Here is a 19,892-nt window from a genome sequence, read left to right as displayed (position 1 = left end):
CTTGATGAACTCTTGAGGTGAAATCATAGATAAACACTTTACCGAGGAAATAATTTAGGCCATCTTTAGACCGTTTGAGCTTTTTGAGCCTACCTTGACATATTGTATTCCTAGTAGACCCCGTTGAGCCTATTTATACCATTTTCTTTGTTACCCACATCTTTAGTCTAGCTTATTCAACAAAGTTCTAACTTTTCTACCCCTCACCCATAAGCATGTTGGTCATTTTAAGACACACATTGGGCTATGTTAGCATATGGGAGGAAGGGTGGTGTTGTAAAAATTTATTTGTTGTGTTGTATATGTACAAAAAAAGAAAAAAAAAGAAAAAAAAAGAGTTTTCTTTACCTGCTTTGCTCTTTTTACAACATTGAGGACAATATTGATTTTAAGTTTGGGGGTAGAGGGGATTTGTTAAAAAAAATGATAAAAATGTGAAAAAAGTGAAAAAAAGGAAAAAAAAAACAATAAGTGGATGATAAAAGAAAGTAAAAATCAAGTTTGGGAGTATTACTTTGATGTGTTATTTAAACTTTTTTAAGGTCCTAGAATGATTCTTGTGTTAAGGGGGTGATTTGAGCCACAACATTACCTCATATCCTACCTTCACCCTAGCATAACATTACAAACTTAAAAAGTCCTATTGATCTTAGGTAATGTGTTGATCTACATTAGTGGAGAGAGTTTTAAAAAGTGAGCTTATGGGGTTTGAAATTCTCATTTGAGATCCTTTATATAGAGCATGTTTGCATGATCCTATTTGAATTGACAATATTGATGATATAGCATATGGCTACTCACACACACAAAAAGTGTCCAATATGAGAAGAAATAATCTTTTGGATTTGAAATCAGCACTTTGTTAGAAATTATCTTTTTCTCTAAGCTATGTTCTTGATTCAATTTTTGAGGAAAAAAATTCTTGAGAAGTTACCCACAAAATTCACACTTTATTTTTAAGTATTTTCGTTTTTGTATTGTTCGAGGACTAGCAAAATAGTAAGTTTAGAGATGTGATAACTCTATTAAAAATAGAGTTAAGTGGCTAATTTTTGAGTTTTCAAGTTTATTTTATTTTACTTCATTTTGAATGTTAATGAATTTACTTTTCATTTTAGATTTATTTTAGTTTATTTACTTTTTTAGTAATTTCTATTTTAGTTTTTGTTCTAAAATAATTAATGTTCTCATTTGTGTAACAGTGGGGCTTAAGTGAAAAGTTTGAAATGTAATGGAGGTCAAAAGTACAAAGAAAAAGGAGCCAAATTGAAAAGTTAAAGCTTGATTGGGGTCAAAATTTAAGAGAAAATTCAAACCAGGTCATATCCACGCGTCAACACTCATCAGCTAGCGAGTGAAATTTTCTGCTTCGCGCTCCCATCTATTCTGCATGCACCCTCATTCTCACTCTCTCCGCTTCTGCCACATGGATCCCACTAGCTCATTCACCACTCCTAAGTCGCCACATGTCCAGTTGACATCAGAAACCCTTGAGCCTTTCTCTTGCTTCACTAACGCAGAGGTATACGAGTGATTAATATCACATCCTTTGGCAGTCGCCAGAGGAGGGAAGCCATCTTGCTCTCTAATCTTAGAGCACGGAGCCCGAGAAAACCAAAAAGAAAAAAAAGGGAGAAGCATTAATAAGGTTTTATGCCATTTTTGTGAAAAAAAAAGAGAGAGCTAAATCAGTACATAACAGAGAGGAAGAAGAAAAGCGGACCAATACTCAGAAAAGAATTTTTCTAGCTTTCTTCATCCAGTGAAAGCTCGCTTGAAGAAGGGAAAGGAGGAGAAAAAGATTGAAACTCCAAATCAGTTGAACTCTTTTCTATCTTTCTATTGTATTTAATTTCTCTCTGGATTTACAAATTTTGTTGAACAATGAATTATACTGAAAATTTAGTTTTGTGCAAATTCAACCATGAATTAGGTTGTTCTTAGTTAAGATTGTTAATGGAATTACGGTTGTAAGGATGATGGTTAAAATTTAAGTTGCTTGAGTTTTTATTCCTGTTCATCTATGTATATTTAATGCTTATTTCTATTTTTGACTGGCCATCAACTATAGGATACAAGACTTAGATTAATACTGAAAAGGTTAATTTTAGTTGGATATAAGATAGATGATGCAAGTTCAATATGCTTGTTTAAGTATGTCTCATCTTGCATAACTAAATGGAACCAGTGCTGAGATTTGTAATCTGAGAACTAGATTCACATAGGAATATACTGGAAGAATTCATGTAAACTGGAATAAAAATGTTGTAGCATTCATGTAGCATTCCTGTAGCATTTTAAGGCCTAACTTACAACTAAGGTGAAATCAATAGTCCTAGCCCATTTAATCATTGAATTAAGATCTATAGCTGCATTCTCGTTATCTTTACTACTTCTTGCTGCATTTATATTGCTTCATTTCTGTCCAGTTAGTTTATTGAATTGTAGTTAGTTGATTCTTTTATCAAATTTGGCATTTGAGGTGACTTTTACATTCTATTATCGGTGACTCAATCATTGTGGGATCGACACTCTTATTCATTCTTTATTATTTGATTGCAGCACGTATACTTGCGAGCATAAAAATCATGCAACATTATGCTATTGCCTTAAAAAAAATCGTGGATCTGTTGTAATCCGTTGTGTTCTCTCCCTTTCATTAATATAAATAATCAAAATAAGAGTTAGATATGAACCCTTCGTAATTTATGAATTAGATAACATCGATACCTTATTAATTATCCATTATTTATGGACAAAGATATTTTAGCAATGGAAGAATAGGAAAGTAGATTGTTTCCAATTTCACACACATATATGTAAATTAATTAACTCTAAACATCATCCTATGTTTATTAAGTTTCTCCTTATGTTCTCTTTCCAAAACCATTCTCATTTCAATTACATTAATCCATTGCCTATTCAGTCTAATTGAATTTACAAAGAGAATAATCCTAAATTTATTTGAAATAACCTATAATAAATTGGAGTCGTCCTTCATCGGTGGAGCATGTGGGGGGCTAGTCCTTGGACTTTTATAGTGATCTGGAGTAATCAGCATCATAATATGATCATCTCATGGTAGATCGAACTCATCCTCCGACGGTGGAGAAAGTGAAGGGTGAGGATGTGGGCCCCTGTAGTCTGGAGTAATCAGCATCATAACTTCATCATAAGATGGCAGATTGAACTCATCCTCCGACGGTGGAGAAAGTGGATGGTATGTGGGCCCCTGTAGTCTGGAGTAATCAGCATCAGCATTTCATCATCTGATGGAAGAGTGGACTCATCCTTCATCGGTGCAGTATGTGGAGGGCTAGGCCTTGGGTCACTGTAGTCTGGAGTAACCAACATCACCATTTCATCCCCTACAGATCAGCAATACTTATTGGCGTTAATTACACATAACATCTATTCAAGCAAAAAAATACTACATGGTGACAAGTATATATTTCAGGGTGAATTAGAGAAATTGATTTAGAGAGTTATGCTATTAGAAAATAACACTTTTGTCTGAAGATTTGAGCTTAATTTATACGTTATATAAGAAAAGTTCAGTTTTCTTCACGACAAATTTTACGAGGCACGTAAATTTAAAATCAGTGTCTTCCAAAATGGACCAGGCCTTTATTTTGCAGGTTATTAATTCGTGGAATTTTTTTTTACCTTTTATAACAATATGGTGGAGATTGGATATTTATTTATTTACTTGAAAATGTATGATATTCTTCTTAATAAGCAATTGAAATTTAGAGGATCAAAAAAATAGTTACTAATATCAATCCACAAGAACATGAAATCTTGCATTACTCTATACATACATACATACATACATACCTACATACAAGAGTACTCAAGGGGGGTGAACATGATAAAATTTATTGCTTCCTATCATAAAAATATATGCCTGGGTAATTAAAAGAAAATCTAACTCGATTTGATTTGATAATTTGTGAGGAGGTTCTATATTTAAATCTAAGTCATAAGAGAGAACTCTTTCCGTGCAAAATATTGCTTTCTAATCCTATGGTGCTATGGATTTCTTTTAATATTGAAAGATTATATTTTGGGGGTGTTTAGTCATAATGCCAAACACTATGAAGACCCACCAAATTGACCACACACTTTTAAATGACATTTGATGTCAATATTTTAGAATTGTAAGGCGGTTGAGTTAGTAAAGTCTCTTGTTCAATTTACATATTATGTGATGATAATATAAATCTTGAGATGCTATATTTTATCTTATATTTTAAAAAACGTTATACTTTCATGAAGCTTGTTAAATGACCAAAATGAAGCTTGTTAATTTATGTTCAAACAAAAAAAAAATGATATGACGACATACCATCAAGTGGTCGCGAGAAACCAAGGTCGACAATAAACACACATTATTTTCTATTTTTTTCTTTTCATTTTTAATGTTTTTATTTTTTATTTTTGTTTGCTTTTTAAAGATTTAGCCTCTGATCTTATACCAAATTGACTCCTCAGTATACTACAATAATTTTGATTTTTCGCTACCAAAAATTTGCGGGAGCTAAAATCTGATAGTGGAAAGTTTTTGCTACTAAATGAAGTTTGGTTTCAAAAGTTTCTGCTAGCAATTTTGATGCCATGTTTTTTACTACTAAATGATTTTTGGTAGTAGAAAATGCGTTTTTGATACTAAAGTTTTGGTAGCAAAAACATACCTATTTACTACAAAATTTTTTTGGGTAGCAAAAAAGTCATGGCGTTAAGCCATTTTCATTTGGCGCTATATTTTTCTCTACCAAAAAATTTTTTTTTGTAGCTGAATCATCACTTTTTGCTACTAGATTTGGTAACAAAAATGCGTCAACATTCTACTACTAATTTTTAGTCTCTAAAAGTATTTTTTTGCTACTCAAATAATTTTAGTAGCAAAAAATCAATTTTCTTATAATGGTAGGTTAATGTTTCAAAAATACCGAGATTTTTTTTTTTCTTTTGCGCCTCATTTCATGTTAGTGTTTTGATCAAATGATCGGATATAAAGCCAAAAAACTTGATATCAATCTAAATTCTTAACGTTTTGTACAAGCAAAAAAAAATATTTCTCAACATTTTCTGTATTTGTTTAGATATATAAGTTGAAGTGTAAGGAAACTACCAACAAAAAAAAAAAAGAGTAAGATTCTAGTTAACCGTAATTTTTTTTAGTGTTTACTCTTTTTGATTTACTGTCATAAAAGATAATTTTTTAATTGAATGGCTTTGCTAATTTTTTGGGAGATAAAAATGAACTTTGTTACTCGATTGCAGAATCAGAAAGTACAAAAGAGCTAATAAAATGAGCTAAATAGTGGGCTACAGAATTCCCTTGTCGGGGAATGTAGCAAACAGATCTACTTATATAGCTTGAGACATAACTTCTATGACATCTTCAATTATAGAAGCTTCAAGGCCGGGCTCTCGAACTCGATCCTCGAACTGCATTAACATTTAACAACATTAATCGCATCCTATTCGATCACCTAATTTGTAAAGCCGCCTCTGCAAACCTCCCTATCCCCTTCACGTAGTGCTAGACATTTCGGCCACATGCATGGAGTATTTACCTTCAATCCGAACTGCCGCTGCTCTAAAAACACACCCACCCCAATAAACGGCATGTGATCTTTGATCGCCGCATCGACATTTACTTTGACTTGGCCATCATTAGGCGGACACCATCCCACTCCACTCGGCAGCCGTGTTCCATCTTGAGATTTATTCAACATACCCCATTACACGGCCAGCTCGCTCCAATGTGCCTCGATGATCACCCAGCCTCCAATGGCTTTGCTAATTTTCATTGATGTAAAATTGTACAATATATAACATTGTGTACAAAATTAGAAAGATTAACAATCTCCTATAATAAGAAAGAGTAATCACTAAATATTTACACTTAATATAGAAATCTCATATTCAGGTTTTGGTTTGGTATCGTTTCCTTATCACACTTGGTATTCGCAGGCACTAAACTTTCTTTCATTCGCATGTCCATATTAGTGGAGACTAGAGAATTATGACACCATAACTATAATATGAATTAACTTACGCCTAAAAGAAAAAAGGAAAGATATATCGAATTTGACATCAGCAATCAGAGTGGCAAAGATGGTGTTGATAGGTCACCAAGCTCATTATCTTGGTGATAAAACGGTTCAAATGGTAAAAATTCACTCGGTTATATATGCAACCTTTACAAAAATGTGCTAAAATAGGATGATGATGATGATGATGATGATAGGAAAATGCTAGAATAACGTCGGCTTCATTTCTGTTAGCCATGCCGTAGAATTGAAGAGCTAGAAAGTGATGGGTTTATAGTGGGCCCCCACAAATTCTCTGTTAATAATGAAATGGGAAATAGAAAAAAAAAGAAAAAGAAAAAAAGGAGAGAGACAAGAATGGTGCGATGAAGAGAGGAGAGCAGTGGGTTGTGGGTCTTCGGTATTGCAACGGAGTCACAATTCTGTCTCCGGAGAGGTTATCGCGCCTAGGGGAGGGAGGCTCATAGGGTGGGGCGACTCCAGATCACGACGACGGTCGCGATTGTGTGGCATCCCATTGGCGCGAACCGTTGCGAATAATCGTGATTTCGTCGTGACTGGTCGGACGGAGGTCGCGAGCCATGGAGGCTGATCTCCGGAGTTCGCTCGCCAACGGATCTCCACGCTTTTGTCGCGACATGCCATCGCTTCCACGAGATGGCTTGTCGGATGTGGCGGGAACCTACTGCTACCCACCACGCAATCTCCCTTGCCGCCCTTCCCACAACGGAGAGATCTCCTTCACGGCGGCTAGCAACCAACAAAATCTCCAGCATTTTTTTCTCTTGATATTTCAGTCTGCAGATATGAGAAATGAAGAGTGATTGGGAGTAATTATGTGCATTTTATCGTACATAACTTTTGCATATACCTTTAAGATAAATCATCAACTTTTGATCTAGCGGTTGATATAACTTACGTCCTGGAAATGAGGTCCGGTGCCATAGCCATCCCCATATAATAATAATAATAATAATAGTCAATTCTTTGTTGGGCAAAACGAATCATGGAGAGAACTAAACAACTTTTTATTGTGAAAGACGTATTGGTAACAATCCATGTACATAATATGGTGCTGAAGTTTATTAGGACCGCAAAATATAATAACAGACAATTATAGGAATATTCAAGGGTCTACGTAGGTTGAATCTGGAAATGCATCTCAAACATTGTGGATAGCGTTGAAGAGCTAGAAAGTGATGGGTTTATAGTGGGCCCCCACAAATTCTCTGTTAATAATGAAATGGGAAATAGAAAAAAAAAGAAAAAGAAAAAAAGGAGAGAGACAAGAATGGTGCGATGAAGAGAGGAGAGCAGTGGGTTGTGGGTCTTCGGTATTGCAACGGAGTCACAATTCTGTCTCCGGAGAGGTTATCGCGCCTAGGGGAGGGAGGCTCATAGGGTGGGGCGACTCCAGATCACGACGACGGTCGCGATTGTGTGGCATCCCATTGGCGCGAACCGTTGCGAATAATCGTGATTTCGTCGTGACTGGTCGGACGGATGTCGCGAGCCATGGAGGCTGATCTTCGGAGTTGGCTCGCCAACGGATCTCCACGCTTTTGTCGCGACATGCCATCGCCTCCACGAGATGGCTTGTCGGATGTGGCGGGAACCAACTGCTACCCACCACGCAATCTCCCTTGCCGCCCTTCCCACAACGGAGAGATCTCCTTCACGGCGGCTAGCAACCAACAAAATCTCCAGCATTTTTTTCTCTTGATATTTCAGTCTGCAGATATGAGAAATGAAGAGTGATTGGGAGTAATTATGTGCATTTTATCGTACATAACTTTTGCATATACCTTTAAGATAAATCATCAACTTTTGATCTAGCGGTTGATATAACTTACGTCCTGGAAATGAGGTCCGGTGCCATAGCCATCCCCATATAATAATAATAATAATAATAGTCAATTCTTTGTTGGGCAAAACGAATCATGGAGAGAACTAAACAACTTTTTATTGTGAAAGACGTATTGGTAACAATCCATGTACATAATATGGTGCTGAAGTTTATTAGGACCGCAAAATATAATAACAGACAATTATAGGAATATTCAAGGGTCTACGTAGGTTGAATCTGGAAATGCATCTCAATGGATAGCGGTGCCGGCAGCACTACTCATCTGTGGCGGCGGTGATTTAAGAGGGTCGTGCTTGGGGTTAGGCCCTGGTTCAGGGTAATCTTCAACGACAACTATGTTCTCCGTACCTGTAAATTTGTAAGCCAAAAAGTTACAAAAAACATAATACACTGCTCTCGTATAACAATAATGATATTATTTTTAAGGTTTGAGTACTGTAGCTTATTATGAAAAATTGAGTACATCAATAATGGATCACTAACATTAAAAAAAATGTCGAATATCAATAGTACTGATCGTCAATATTGATGAGCTGTCTATGTACTATCCGCGTATCCTAAAATTTGTACCTCTTAATTAATCCGGATAAATATGTGAAACTTTGATCAATTAAAAATTCGTTGTGATAAATCAACACTAGTATTCGCAATTTAGTAGTTTGTGGATTATTTTTGACGTATTGAGTCTTGCATTCAAATCCTAAGATGTAGTAAAATTTTTATCAAAATAATAATAAAAAAAAGGTTGAATTAATAGCAATGGTAACGCATAGAGTTATTGTACTGATTAGGATGCATGCGAATGCATGCTGATATTCATACAAAAAGGGAGAATGATTTTACAAGAGAGCTCGGCCAGAGGATGGTGAAGGTCATGCCGGTAGTCTTCGGTGCCTGTACAATACAAACACAAAATCTGAGACAATTAGGACTTTTTCCATAGCAGACTTATAGAACATTTTAAAGGTTCGTATTCAATCAAATGGTATATTCTAGAGAGAGAAAGTGAGAGAGGGGAGAACTATATGACGAGAGACCTGAAGGCGAGTCACGAGCAAAGCACACAAACAAGACTGCGGAAGCAAGGGCAAGGAAGAAACACAAGAGAGCTGCAGAAGACATGTTGATATGAAAAACCAACACGGCTCTCTCACTCTCTACTAGTGCTTAAGTACTACTGCTCTGAATTTTCGAATGTACGTGAATGAAGAAGGCAAGGTGAATGTCTCTATTTATAAGTGAAACTTTTGTTGTCTTCTATATGTACTACTTCTATTTCTTTTTTTTTCTTTTTTTTTCTTTTTTACTTTTTTGAAACTTAATGGCGCTATTTTTTTAGAGTAAAATTTCATTTAACTAAAAAGTCTTACGAACACTAAAAATAATGCATATGACTTTGTAGTGTACAATTCAAAATACTCAATAAAAAATGGTTCCATCAATAAATTTTGACGAAGTACAAGAAAGATGATGTAAGACGAGATTCGATATCGGGAGAATTCCTCGACACATCAATTTGAGTACACATAAAACTCTTTTTAAAACCATTATAATTGATGGAAGCTTTCGTCCATCAAGAGCATGTAACATGTAGCTCTAAGGCCACCAACATCCCCGCCTAGACCCATAACTAGCAGAACTTCTTATTTGCCAAGACCTAAATCTAATAGACCACAAATAAACTCAAATTGTGGGAGACCCATCTCCATGATTACAAATAAAATACTAAAATTAGGCGGAAGTATCAACGCCTTTATTAGACTAAAATATAAAAAACTAAAAAAAAAAAAGCGATTGAAGGATAGCCGAGAAGAGGACCATCAGGATAGCAAGAACGCTTCTAGGGATAAACGGCAAAGCCAACGAGATGCCTTCAAATAACAGATTGTGAAACACACGTGCTACCATCTTCAACATGCCCGTAATAAATTTTTCGAACCAGAAGTCCAACGACGCACCCGAAGGTGGTCCAGGAATTCTGACCGACTCACTCTCTGTTTTTTTTTATCTTTCTCGTTTAATTCCTAGGGCCAGCTCAAAAAAAATTAAGTACAGTAAAAAATATAAAATAATATTGTTGAGATTAAGAAAAAATATTATTTTAATGAGATTATTAATTTATCAATAAATTAATATCTTATTAATTTAAGGAGAGTTTTATATTTTAATAACTTGTGCCATCATGGTACTTGTATTATTTTTTCACCACGATTCATGTATGAGTTATAAATTAAAAAAAAAAAAAGTGGATGTAGTCAAAATTAATATATTTACATATAGAATTTTAAAAGTCATTGTGTATACAATAAATGTTATGTATATATACATAGAAATCTCAAAATTAATATAATTACATTGTACATAAATGTTAATAATTACATACATAGATATAAAATTGATGAACGTATTTTTCAATTTAAATAACCTAGAAGAAAAAAAAAATTCCTTTATATGATGATTTATATATGTTATTTATTATTTTATTTTTTGTATTAAATTAATTATTAATTTATATTTTCATTGGACTCTAAAAGATTTGAAAAAAAAATTATTTTATACATTTAACGATATTATTAATTTAGTACATTTGTCTAGGGATTGGAACATTTTATAATTTAATTAAAGTTATTAATTTATCAATTATTCATTTATAGAGATTTTACTGTACCTTGGTGAGATACTAGGCTGTCATATACTTCTTTTTACTTTACAAAATTTCATATATAACAAATTTTAGTTTATACCCAAAAGGCCAGTAACTATTGTTTAATTATCTTTCTAGAATGGGATGATTAGTATATAGCAGTTTTTGACCCTAATAATTATCAATACATCACGGTTTGGCGAAATATTACATGATAAAACGTGAGCTCAAATTGGAGTAGGACTAGTACTTTTAATCAAGCAAAAAAAGAAAAAGTAAATTGAGCATGTAAATCAAACACAGTAACTACTAAATATTTACACTTAATTAGAAATCCCATAATTCAGATTTTTGATTTATTGTCACTTTCCTTATCACATTATTCACAGGCACAAAACTCTCTTAAATTCTTATGTCGATATTGCTGGAGAATTAATAGCGCCATAAATATGGATTACACTCAAGCCTAGAATAAAAAAGGAAATATCGCATTTGACACGGGCAATCGAAGGGACCGGGTTTATTATCTTGGTGACATTAGATGGTTTGAATGGCAAAATTCCCTCGGTTAATTATGTCCAGCTGAACTTAAAAAAAAAAAAAAAAAAAGTGCTAAAAGTACAGCTTTAACCATGACCACCAACAGATAATCACAAAGCTATTTAAAAATTCGGAAATTATAGGATTATCTTCTAAAAGATCTTAACGTTTAAATTCAAATTAAAGATGAGGATAAATATCGATATTATAAGGATAAAATAAAAATTAATTTCATAAATACCTCCATAACTTTGTAGTTTATTTCAACATGCCTCTTAAATTTAAAAATTATTCATTTAATCTTTTAAAGTATGTACCCTAGTACAAAATATCCCTATATTTGTAAAATTAACAAATTGATGACATGACATTAATGTTTTTATCAATGCCTCTCACATTATTAATTTTAAGTCAACCTACCTCTTAAATTATTACTTTTGTGTCGACGTGTCTCTAATTTTTAAAAGATCCGGGTCCAGTTGACACAAAATCTATAATTCAGGGAATGTTCATGAAAAATATTAGTCAAATTTTTTATATTTTAAGAGGTGAAATGAACTATTTTTAAAATTCAATTGACATGTTGAAATATGATACGAAGTTCAAAAGGCATATATGAAATTAATCTATAAGATAACTATAAGCTTTGGATTCTATGACTGTATCTTGCAATTATTCAAATGTGTATTTTTTCTTTAAGACAACATGAATATTAAAAAAATAGAGAAAAGTATATGGTTAGGGGACTAAAACTCTATTAGGAAGCCCTAAGTCTAGTCGTTGGCAATCACGCCTAAGTTCTTTGTGTATTCTCTCTACATATTGATTCACTCAAACACTATAGTCTATAATGGACGTAACTGTCGTATTAAGGATGAACCATTTTAAATTCTATCCGAAAAAAGTGGTGACCTTAAAACACCATCGAGAATTGATTACTCACATCGTGGATCTCGTTGACAACCTATCATCTAAGGGCTTTAAAGAGAATTGCCACAAGTTTTAAGTTTCGATTAACATATGCATGGGACATAAACAATTATAGAGAATACCACAGTCATATCATCACACTATATTCATAATACCAATTATACCATCAGGATACCGATAAGTATCCAACCACAATACTAATATCCAACCGAAATACCTGACCACAAAATCGGTATCCAATCAAGATACCCAGCGGACAACCGCCAGTATTAGCGGCAATAGTCGCCGCTAGCTATCAACTACAAGCGCCCGTATTGGCAATAGTATCTAATCGAGAGACTGATTGGTGTCTGTAAGAATATTGGTTACCGACCGGTAACCACTAGGTCACCTGCCGGTAACCACCGATTACCGGCATGTATCGCCTAATTTTGTCAGGAATCGCAGTTACTGGCAGTCACCGACCAGAACCGGCAATATATGGACAATACTTGTGGTATCCGGGTCAGTAACCAGCGGTATCCCGGTAAAAACACCATAACACATTCCAGATCAGAGAAAAAGTTTACGAACAAAACAAAAAATCCAAAGATTTCCAACAAATCAGAAATCAAAATTTCATTAAATGCATTATGTACGTGTGATATTATACAGACTTTGTTTAACTATAATTAACTTGGTAACTCTCCAAATCTGCAAGGTAGGAGCAAAAAATACTAGTATCGAACTGGCCGGTCTAAGACAAATTTCGGCAACATAAGGATGAAAAATTAGCCACAACTTGTACAATAACGATGGATATAAAATAGAGAGAGAGAAAAGAGGAAAACAAAAAAACAAAAAAAAAACCTAAACTGCCCAATGGCAGGACAAATCCATTAGGAATTTACGACATACCATCAATGTTACTCTTAAGTTCGTAAGAAGAAATTCTGGAATTCTTGAGAACCCAATATTGTCAACAAATACACACTTTGGAACTTCTACATTCTTTCAAACACTCTTAATGCGCTATCAAAGTGTCACTACTACATAATAGTGACTAAATAAACCATATTTTTAAGCTCATACAACATATATCATCTTTTCTTAAAACCATATTTCTTGCGTTCATAGAACAAATCTGTCTTGGCACTCCCTAAATTAACAATCTTGGGACATCCATCCCTATCTTTCTCCTGCTGTGTACACTCCTTGCAGTAGTAGGCATCGGAAATTCCAACGCCTCCGCAGATGACGCACCGACCCTGAAACGATCCATAGTTGCACTCGTCACAGACCCGCACAAGAGTGCATGGACGCACGTAGGAATCACAGATCACACACTTCCCGTCACACTTCTCGCAAAGTCGTCCGATGGCAATTCCTGGTTGTTTGCGGCACATGATCAGATCGGGATGATGCTTAGCCATGATTCCTGTAAAAAGTTCTCAACTCCCGAATATAACAACTATCTGCAGACACATGATTGATGAAGGAGTTAGACATGAAGAAGTCAGTAATCAAATACCCTAAATAAAAAAAAATAAAAAATAAAAAGACAGAGAGAGAGAAGAAGAAGAAGCTCAAGAGATAATTATGAAGAACCAAATGCATCTATGTGTGAACAGAGCACATCCTTTCTAAAGAAAAATAAAAAAGAAATGAAGTACCTCACATCCAAAGTTAGACATACGATTGTGTCACGTCAGAAACATATCAAACGAGAGAGGATAATATCATAATAAGAAATTACTATAACCCCGACAATAAAACTCTCACAAACTTTTAACAGACACCTTGTCAAACTGAATTAAGGAGGAGCTTTAGATAAAAAGGAACAACACAGAAAATACAAACCAAGAACTTCCAAAAAATGAAATCTATAAAACTTTCTGTGGATAATACACCTCGTCACCAACATTGGAAAGTGTCTATGATCCTAAAAGAACTAAGAAGTACATAAAACTTTCACATAAGAAAACCAGACATAAAAACCTGCTGTAACTTTTAGTGGAAACTTATACAACTCCAAGGTGACAAGGTCTCTACTTTCTTCCACGAAAAGACCATAAAATGAGAAATCTAGTCGGGCATTAGAACATACAGTATAAAGCACGACATAAAAAACAAAAATTATCATTTCAATTCGTTTTCCGTCCTCCTAGTTAGACATCAGGACAAAAAATTTCCAGTCACAGAAAACAAGGATAAAGATAATTATTCACACTATAAACCAACACAAGGCTTAAACTAAGGGTGCACATGGTCGGGACAGGCTTAGGTTTTGGGGAGGTCAGGTTGGGATATGTTGAAACTGAAACCAGCAGTTACACTTTGCGGTCAGGTTCCCTATCGGACCTCTTTGGGGGAGCACACAAGAATAGAACTTATAGATAATATTTCCAGTTATTTATACGAAGATAGCATAATTTTTTGCCCATATAATAATTTAAAAGTACAAACTAATGAAATTTAAATAAGTTAGCACATGAAGTACATAATCACATATAGCGTAAATGACTAATTAGCAAAAAACCTTGTTTAAAAAAATTGCAAAAAAAAACTCAAATACAACACTAATAAGTAATCATGCGCGCACATGAAACTTTAAGCATGGTTTTTCATTTTCATATGACATAAAATTTATGATTCCAGTTTCCAGTTTCCAAAGACAAATGACTTTCTTTTTCTTTTTTTTTTTTAAAGAAGAGAATGGTATCGAAAGATATAATCCAAGGTGGAAAGAAATCCAACCAAATAATATCTTTTTTCTATTCAAAGAGCAAGTAAGAATAAATCATGTGATGTTAGGAAAACAACACATAAGATTTATTTAACTGCCTGGAAGAAGAATAAAGACATACAGATCATAAAGACATAAAGATCATAAGATCAAGAGGTTGTTAAAAGATAACATTTCGAACTTGCAAAATATATATAGATATATGAAAAAGTATTTAAAAAAATTAAAAAAATTAAAAAAAACTAGATTATTGAAATTTTAAGAAAACAAGAGGGATGAACTTATCTGATATTGAGATAGGATTACGATGACCTCGGAATATGAGTTAAGCAAGATGTTAATAAGGATATCGGGATTTATATTCAACCAAAGTTGAATGCTAAACCACAATTAAATTTACCAGCGTATGTAGAGGATTGCAGTATTTAACCAAGGTTGATTTTGATTTTTTTATTTACTTTATATTTATATTTTATTTTTCTATTTTGTTTTATTTATGTAAGAGAGAGTAAGGAAGGATGGCCTAGCCTTCCTTACCAACCTCTTTTTAATACATAGCAAAGCAAAACACTAATAGGGAATAGAAACCAGTAATAAAAATAAGACTAGTGTGATAGATATAGGAGCAATTATTGACTTTTGAAATATACAAGTAATTGATGAAATCCAGTTATCCTAATAAGGGAGAAATTTTTGAAAATGTTTGAGAACATAACGGAGGGAAAAAATTTTACTAACTATTTAAAAGAAACTGCAATAATAGCAGACATCTACAATCAAGATAATAGTGATAAGATTTAACATTAAAAATAGATTAAAATATATCTTTAAAAAATTATGAAGATGAGAAAAAGTAATTTATGAGGAAAGACGTTTTTTTTTTTTTTTGGACTTATGAGGAAAGTTAGGTAATGTAGCATTTAAAAGTTAATTAACTTTTCTGTAGTTTAATATAAGAACTAAATATAATGATAAGAAGTTGTCATCATAATAACTAGATACTATGAGTAAAACTTTAAAAAAAGAACTATTGAAACACCCATAAGGGAGACTATTTAAACACTTACATGAAGAGACTAGTGAAACTCAAGAGGAGAAAATATCACTAACAAAAGAAAATTGTGATGTACGAAAATAATATTAGTTGTAACAAAACAAAGAGAGAAAATATAAGAGTAAAGTACAACTATGATACAAGACAATGGCATAGGTTATTACATACAGATAGACAACAACATGTGTAGCAGAATGAGAGTCAATTGGAAAATTCAATTAGGTAAAGGAACAAGTATAAAACCATGGCATAATGCAACAAGTGCATAAACTAATTGAAGAAAAACCCAGATAAACAAGGATAAACTAAAAGACATTTCAAGAAAGAAATGCCATATAGTAGGAATCCAGATGGATTCCAGAAGCAGCTCCAACCAAAACTAGTTACCAAACAAAGAAAGAGGAAACTAATCCTAATCTATACAGATCATCAAAAACGATTCACGCAGTAATTAATACAAACACCTGATCTATAACATATTATAGTATAGACATAACTTTGTCAGAAAAACATAAAAGAAATTGTAGAACTCACTACTTTCTAAAGTAACGGGAAGATAATCAATACATCATACTAAAACAATCAAATTATACAAAGTAGTACATACTCTAATTGAATTACCTAACGCAAAAACAAATTTACATAAACAAACTTCTAAATGTGAAAAACAAATTCTTAAAATAAAGCAAAATATGAACAAGCGATGATAAAAAATACTTGTAAATCCATGAGATGAGACTCAAACCGAAAGGATCCAATTAGTGATTAAAGGCAATGCTGCGTTAGAACCGTACAAAATCACTTCCAAATTTCCAATCAAGGGTGATCAGAGATATCACTCAACACCAAACAAGAGTTGAACACAACTTTCAAGATAAAGTAAAGGATTGAAAGGTAAAGTAGCACATATATTTTCCATAGGCAGGCAGAAGAGAAGAAAAAATTGATTAGACAAACAGAAAAACCACCACAAAGCTTATCAGAAAATGGTTACGAAGGATTCATTTATGGAAAAACTAAGGTTACATAATACCCCTAAAAAGAGAGAATTTGTTAGATTTCCAAACAAACATATCAAAAGTTTCAATAAAAACAGAGAGAGAGACCTTTTCGGAGTAGAGGCAATCGAAGGAACGCAAGGACCAAAATGAGAGCAATCGAAGGTGACGTTGAGAGAGAGACCTTTTCGGAGTAGAGGCAATCGAAGGAACGCGGGGACCAGAATGAGAGCAATCGAAGGTGACGTTACTTCCTTGGGGGTCCTTTTCGGAGTAGAGGCAATCGAAGGAACGCAAGGACCAGAATGAGAGCAATCGAAGGTGACATTACTTCCTCAGGGGTTTCTTTGAAACTCAGCAGAACTCTACCCTCAATTCCTCCGATTTCATTTGTACGAATTAGAACGTGAACCGAAAGTATTATTCCGAGATCAAAGGCGAGAACTTTACCAGATTCTTAGACGAGAGCAGTGAAATCGAAGAAGAAGATTTGCTGTTATTGCAAATGTAAAGGAACCTTTGTTGTTGTGTTTCTGAGTTTGGCTATAAATGTAATGGAAACCCTAGTCCCACACCGAAAAGGAAAATGCCAAACGGGACGAATTGAGGGTAGAGTTCTGAAAGCAATGATTGTCAAAAGTGAGATGTAATTTGAATTGAGATGTGATTTTATGTGAGAATTTTAACTGTAATAAAAAAATTAGATATAATTATTTTTTAGAACTTTTTACTGTAACAAAATTTGAATTTTAAACTTGAATCGATAAAATGAACGGGACATAAATACTCTTTTTTACATTATAATTTGAGGTTTCATGACTAAAATTTATATTCTAAAAAACACCCTAAAAATCAGGTTCTCAAACAACTGTCCTTAGTACGATTAACAATCTAATTAAAGAAATCAAGAATCAAACCAAGAATGAATATCCAAATGTTTAACAAATCTAATCCAATATCAAAATTGCCAAAGGATGATTACCAGAGACGGGAAGGTAAGAGGCAAAGGCTAGGGTTTCGTTCTACACCACGAAAGAAATGACTCCGATTATCAACTTCCTGGAATAATACCGGAAAAAAAGAGTTAACACTAACTTCAAAAGCAAATGGGCTTGGTAAAATCAAAGAAGAAAGAGAAAGACAAAGAATTGCTAACCCAAGCTCGGTTGAGATGGCGACGGTATCAATGACGGCGTCATTTTCCGGTGAGATTGTGTCGACGGCAGAGAGAAAAATCCAGACACGGGGAAAAGAGTTGTTTATGTGATTCCTTGAGTGATCATAGCTCATTTAGTTTGTTGATTTGAGTTTTTAATTTGAGTTTAGATGTGATTTAATATAAGAATTTTTTATTATAATAAAGACGTTAGATGTGACTGTTAGTAGGGGTGGCAATTCGTGTCGGCGGGTCGTGTTCGTGTTGTGTTAACTCCCTTAGTTAACACAAACACGACCCGTTTATTAATCATGTCGAAATACAAAACCCAAACACGACATGTATATTGGCGGATTGACACGACACGACACGAATAACCCGTTTATTAAATATGTCATAAACGTGTCGTGTCAACCCGTTGATTACCTGTCAACCCGTTTATAAAATGGGTGATAAATGGGTCGTATTAACCTATTTTTGAACATATTTTTGAGTCTATTTATAAAATGGGTGATAAAACATGTTTCTCAACTTGTTTAACATATTGTAGAGACATTACATAATCTAAGTTTAAAATTAAAACAAACACACAAGAGTCTCTCACAAATTAGAAAATAAACACACATTATTAATAATTACACATTTAAATAATTTATTACGTAGAGGGGACTCCAAATTAAATTAATATGCACAAAAGAAAATTTAGTTCAATACCACTAACCATTGTATCCCCAAGCGGGTAATTTAAAACCCTCTTGCACAAAAAGATTAACAACCACACAAAGTAAGGAATTATGAGGGACCAAAACATATATAACAACCACACAATATTAGAACCACCGTTGCCAATATTAAAACCTATTAACAACCACACACAGCAAAAAATTATGAGGGACAAGAACATATATAACAATTATATTCCTTTATATTCCTTCGAACATATATATATAAACACACGTTACACACACACACAAAAGTAACTTCCACACATTTACAGTATTCCATTATTTTGTACGGCTACCAAGAATCATCCTCTACTGCCTTTTAAAGTTATTATTCACTTTCCTCTTCCAAGTTATAAGTCAAGAATCCTTGTTACTTAATATTATAAGATTGGCCACTTTAAGTTTTCAAGAGTCCAAAATAAAACAGATTATATTGAATGATAAATGTGAGGCATGAACCAAAGGACACATTTATATTCCTTCGAACATGACAAAGCAGGCCATGAACCAAAGAAGAGAGTAATGTACAGGAGAAACCTTGAAAGAATCTACTTTTAACTTCCTACATTGAAAGAATCTTGTTCTAATTTTATGTCTAGAAGCAAAAAAATCATTCACTAAACGAATCATAAGCATAAAAAAGCATATAATGGAGTCTAAGCACAAACATCAAAACAAACATAGATCAAATCATCAAAACAAAAACCAAAAATGAACCCAGAAGAGTTTGACGGAGATGAAGCCGAAATACCTGTTTTAAAGGCCGAATTTGATGGACCCAGAGGAGTTTGATGGAGATGAAGCCGAAATACCTGTTTTAAAGGCCGAATTTGATGGACCTAGAGGAGTTTGTGTAACGCCCTCCAGAATTAAGCATGTTTAATTATGTTAATTGTGTATATTAGTGTGTCTAAAATTGATTTTTTCTAATTAATTTTGTGATTAAAAATTAAAATTTTGAGTTATTTTAACGACTTACAAATTACTTTCAGTTTTTCAATTTTCACCCCAAAAGTTTTAAAAATACACTTAATTTTAATATATTTTCTTTTATTTTTCCCTATTTCTTTTATTTTTCCTTTTTTTCTTTCTTTTTCCTTTTCCTTTCTTTCTTTTCTTTCTTTTCTTTTTTATTTTTCCCTTCCCTTCCTTCTCGTGGCTGCCCAGACCAGCCTTCTCTTTCTCTCCCTT

At 33.6% G+C, this 19,892-nt stretch overlaps 1 protein-coding gene across 2 annotated transcripts; it reads right to left on the bottom strand.

The window, feature by feature from the left end:
- Positions 1-12,883: 12,883 nt before the first annotated feature.
- Positions 12,884-17,436, bottom strand: LOC21390997 (PHD finger-like domain-containing protein 5B). Of its 2 annotated transcripts, none has more exons than XM_010104493.2 (2): positions 16,929-17,436; positions 12,884-13,497 (listed from the first exon to the last, which is right to left on the bottom strand). In XM_010104493.2, exon 2 carries the CDS (start codon positions 13,453-13,455, stop codon positions 13,123-13,125), a length of 333 nt encoding a protein of 110 aa, XP_010102795.1. In that variant the 5' UTR covers positions 13,456-13,497; positions 16,929-17,436; the 3' UTR covers positions 12,884-13,122. The 2 variants fall into 2 exon arrangements, with proteins under 2 accessions (XP_010102795.1, XP_024025484.1); XM_024169716.1 differs by having other exon boundaries at positions 17,005-17,436.
- Between the last annotated feature and the right edge of the window lie 2,456 nt (positions 17,437-19,892).

Source organism: Morus notabilis, unplaced genomic scaffold (genome assembly GCF_000414095.1).
Source record: "Morus notabilis unplaced genomic scaffold, ASM41409v2 Scaffold685, whole genome shotgun sequence".
In the NCBI taxonomy this organism is placed as follows: Eukaryota; Viridiplantae; Streptophyta; class Magnoliopsida; order Rosales; family Moraceae; genus Morus; species Morus notabilis.
This window is presented reverse-complemented; position numbering and strand designations above follow the sequence as displayed.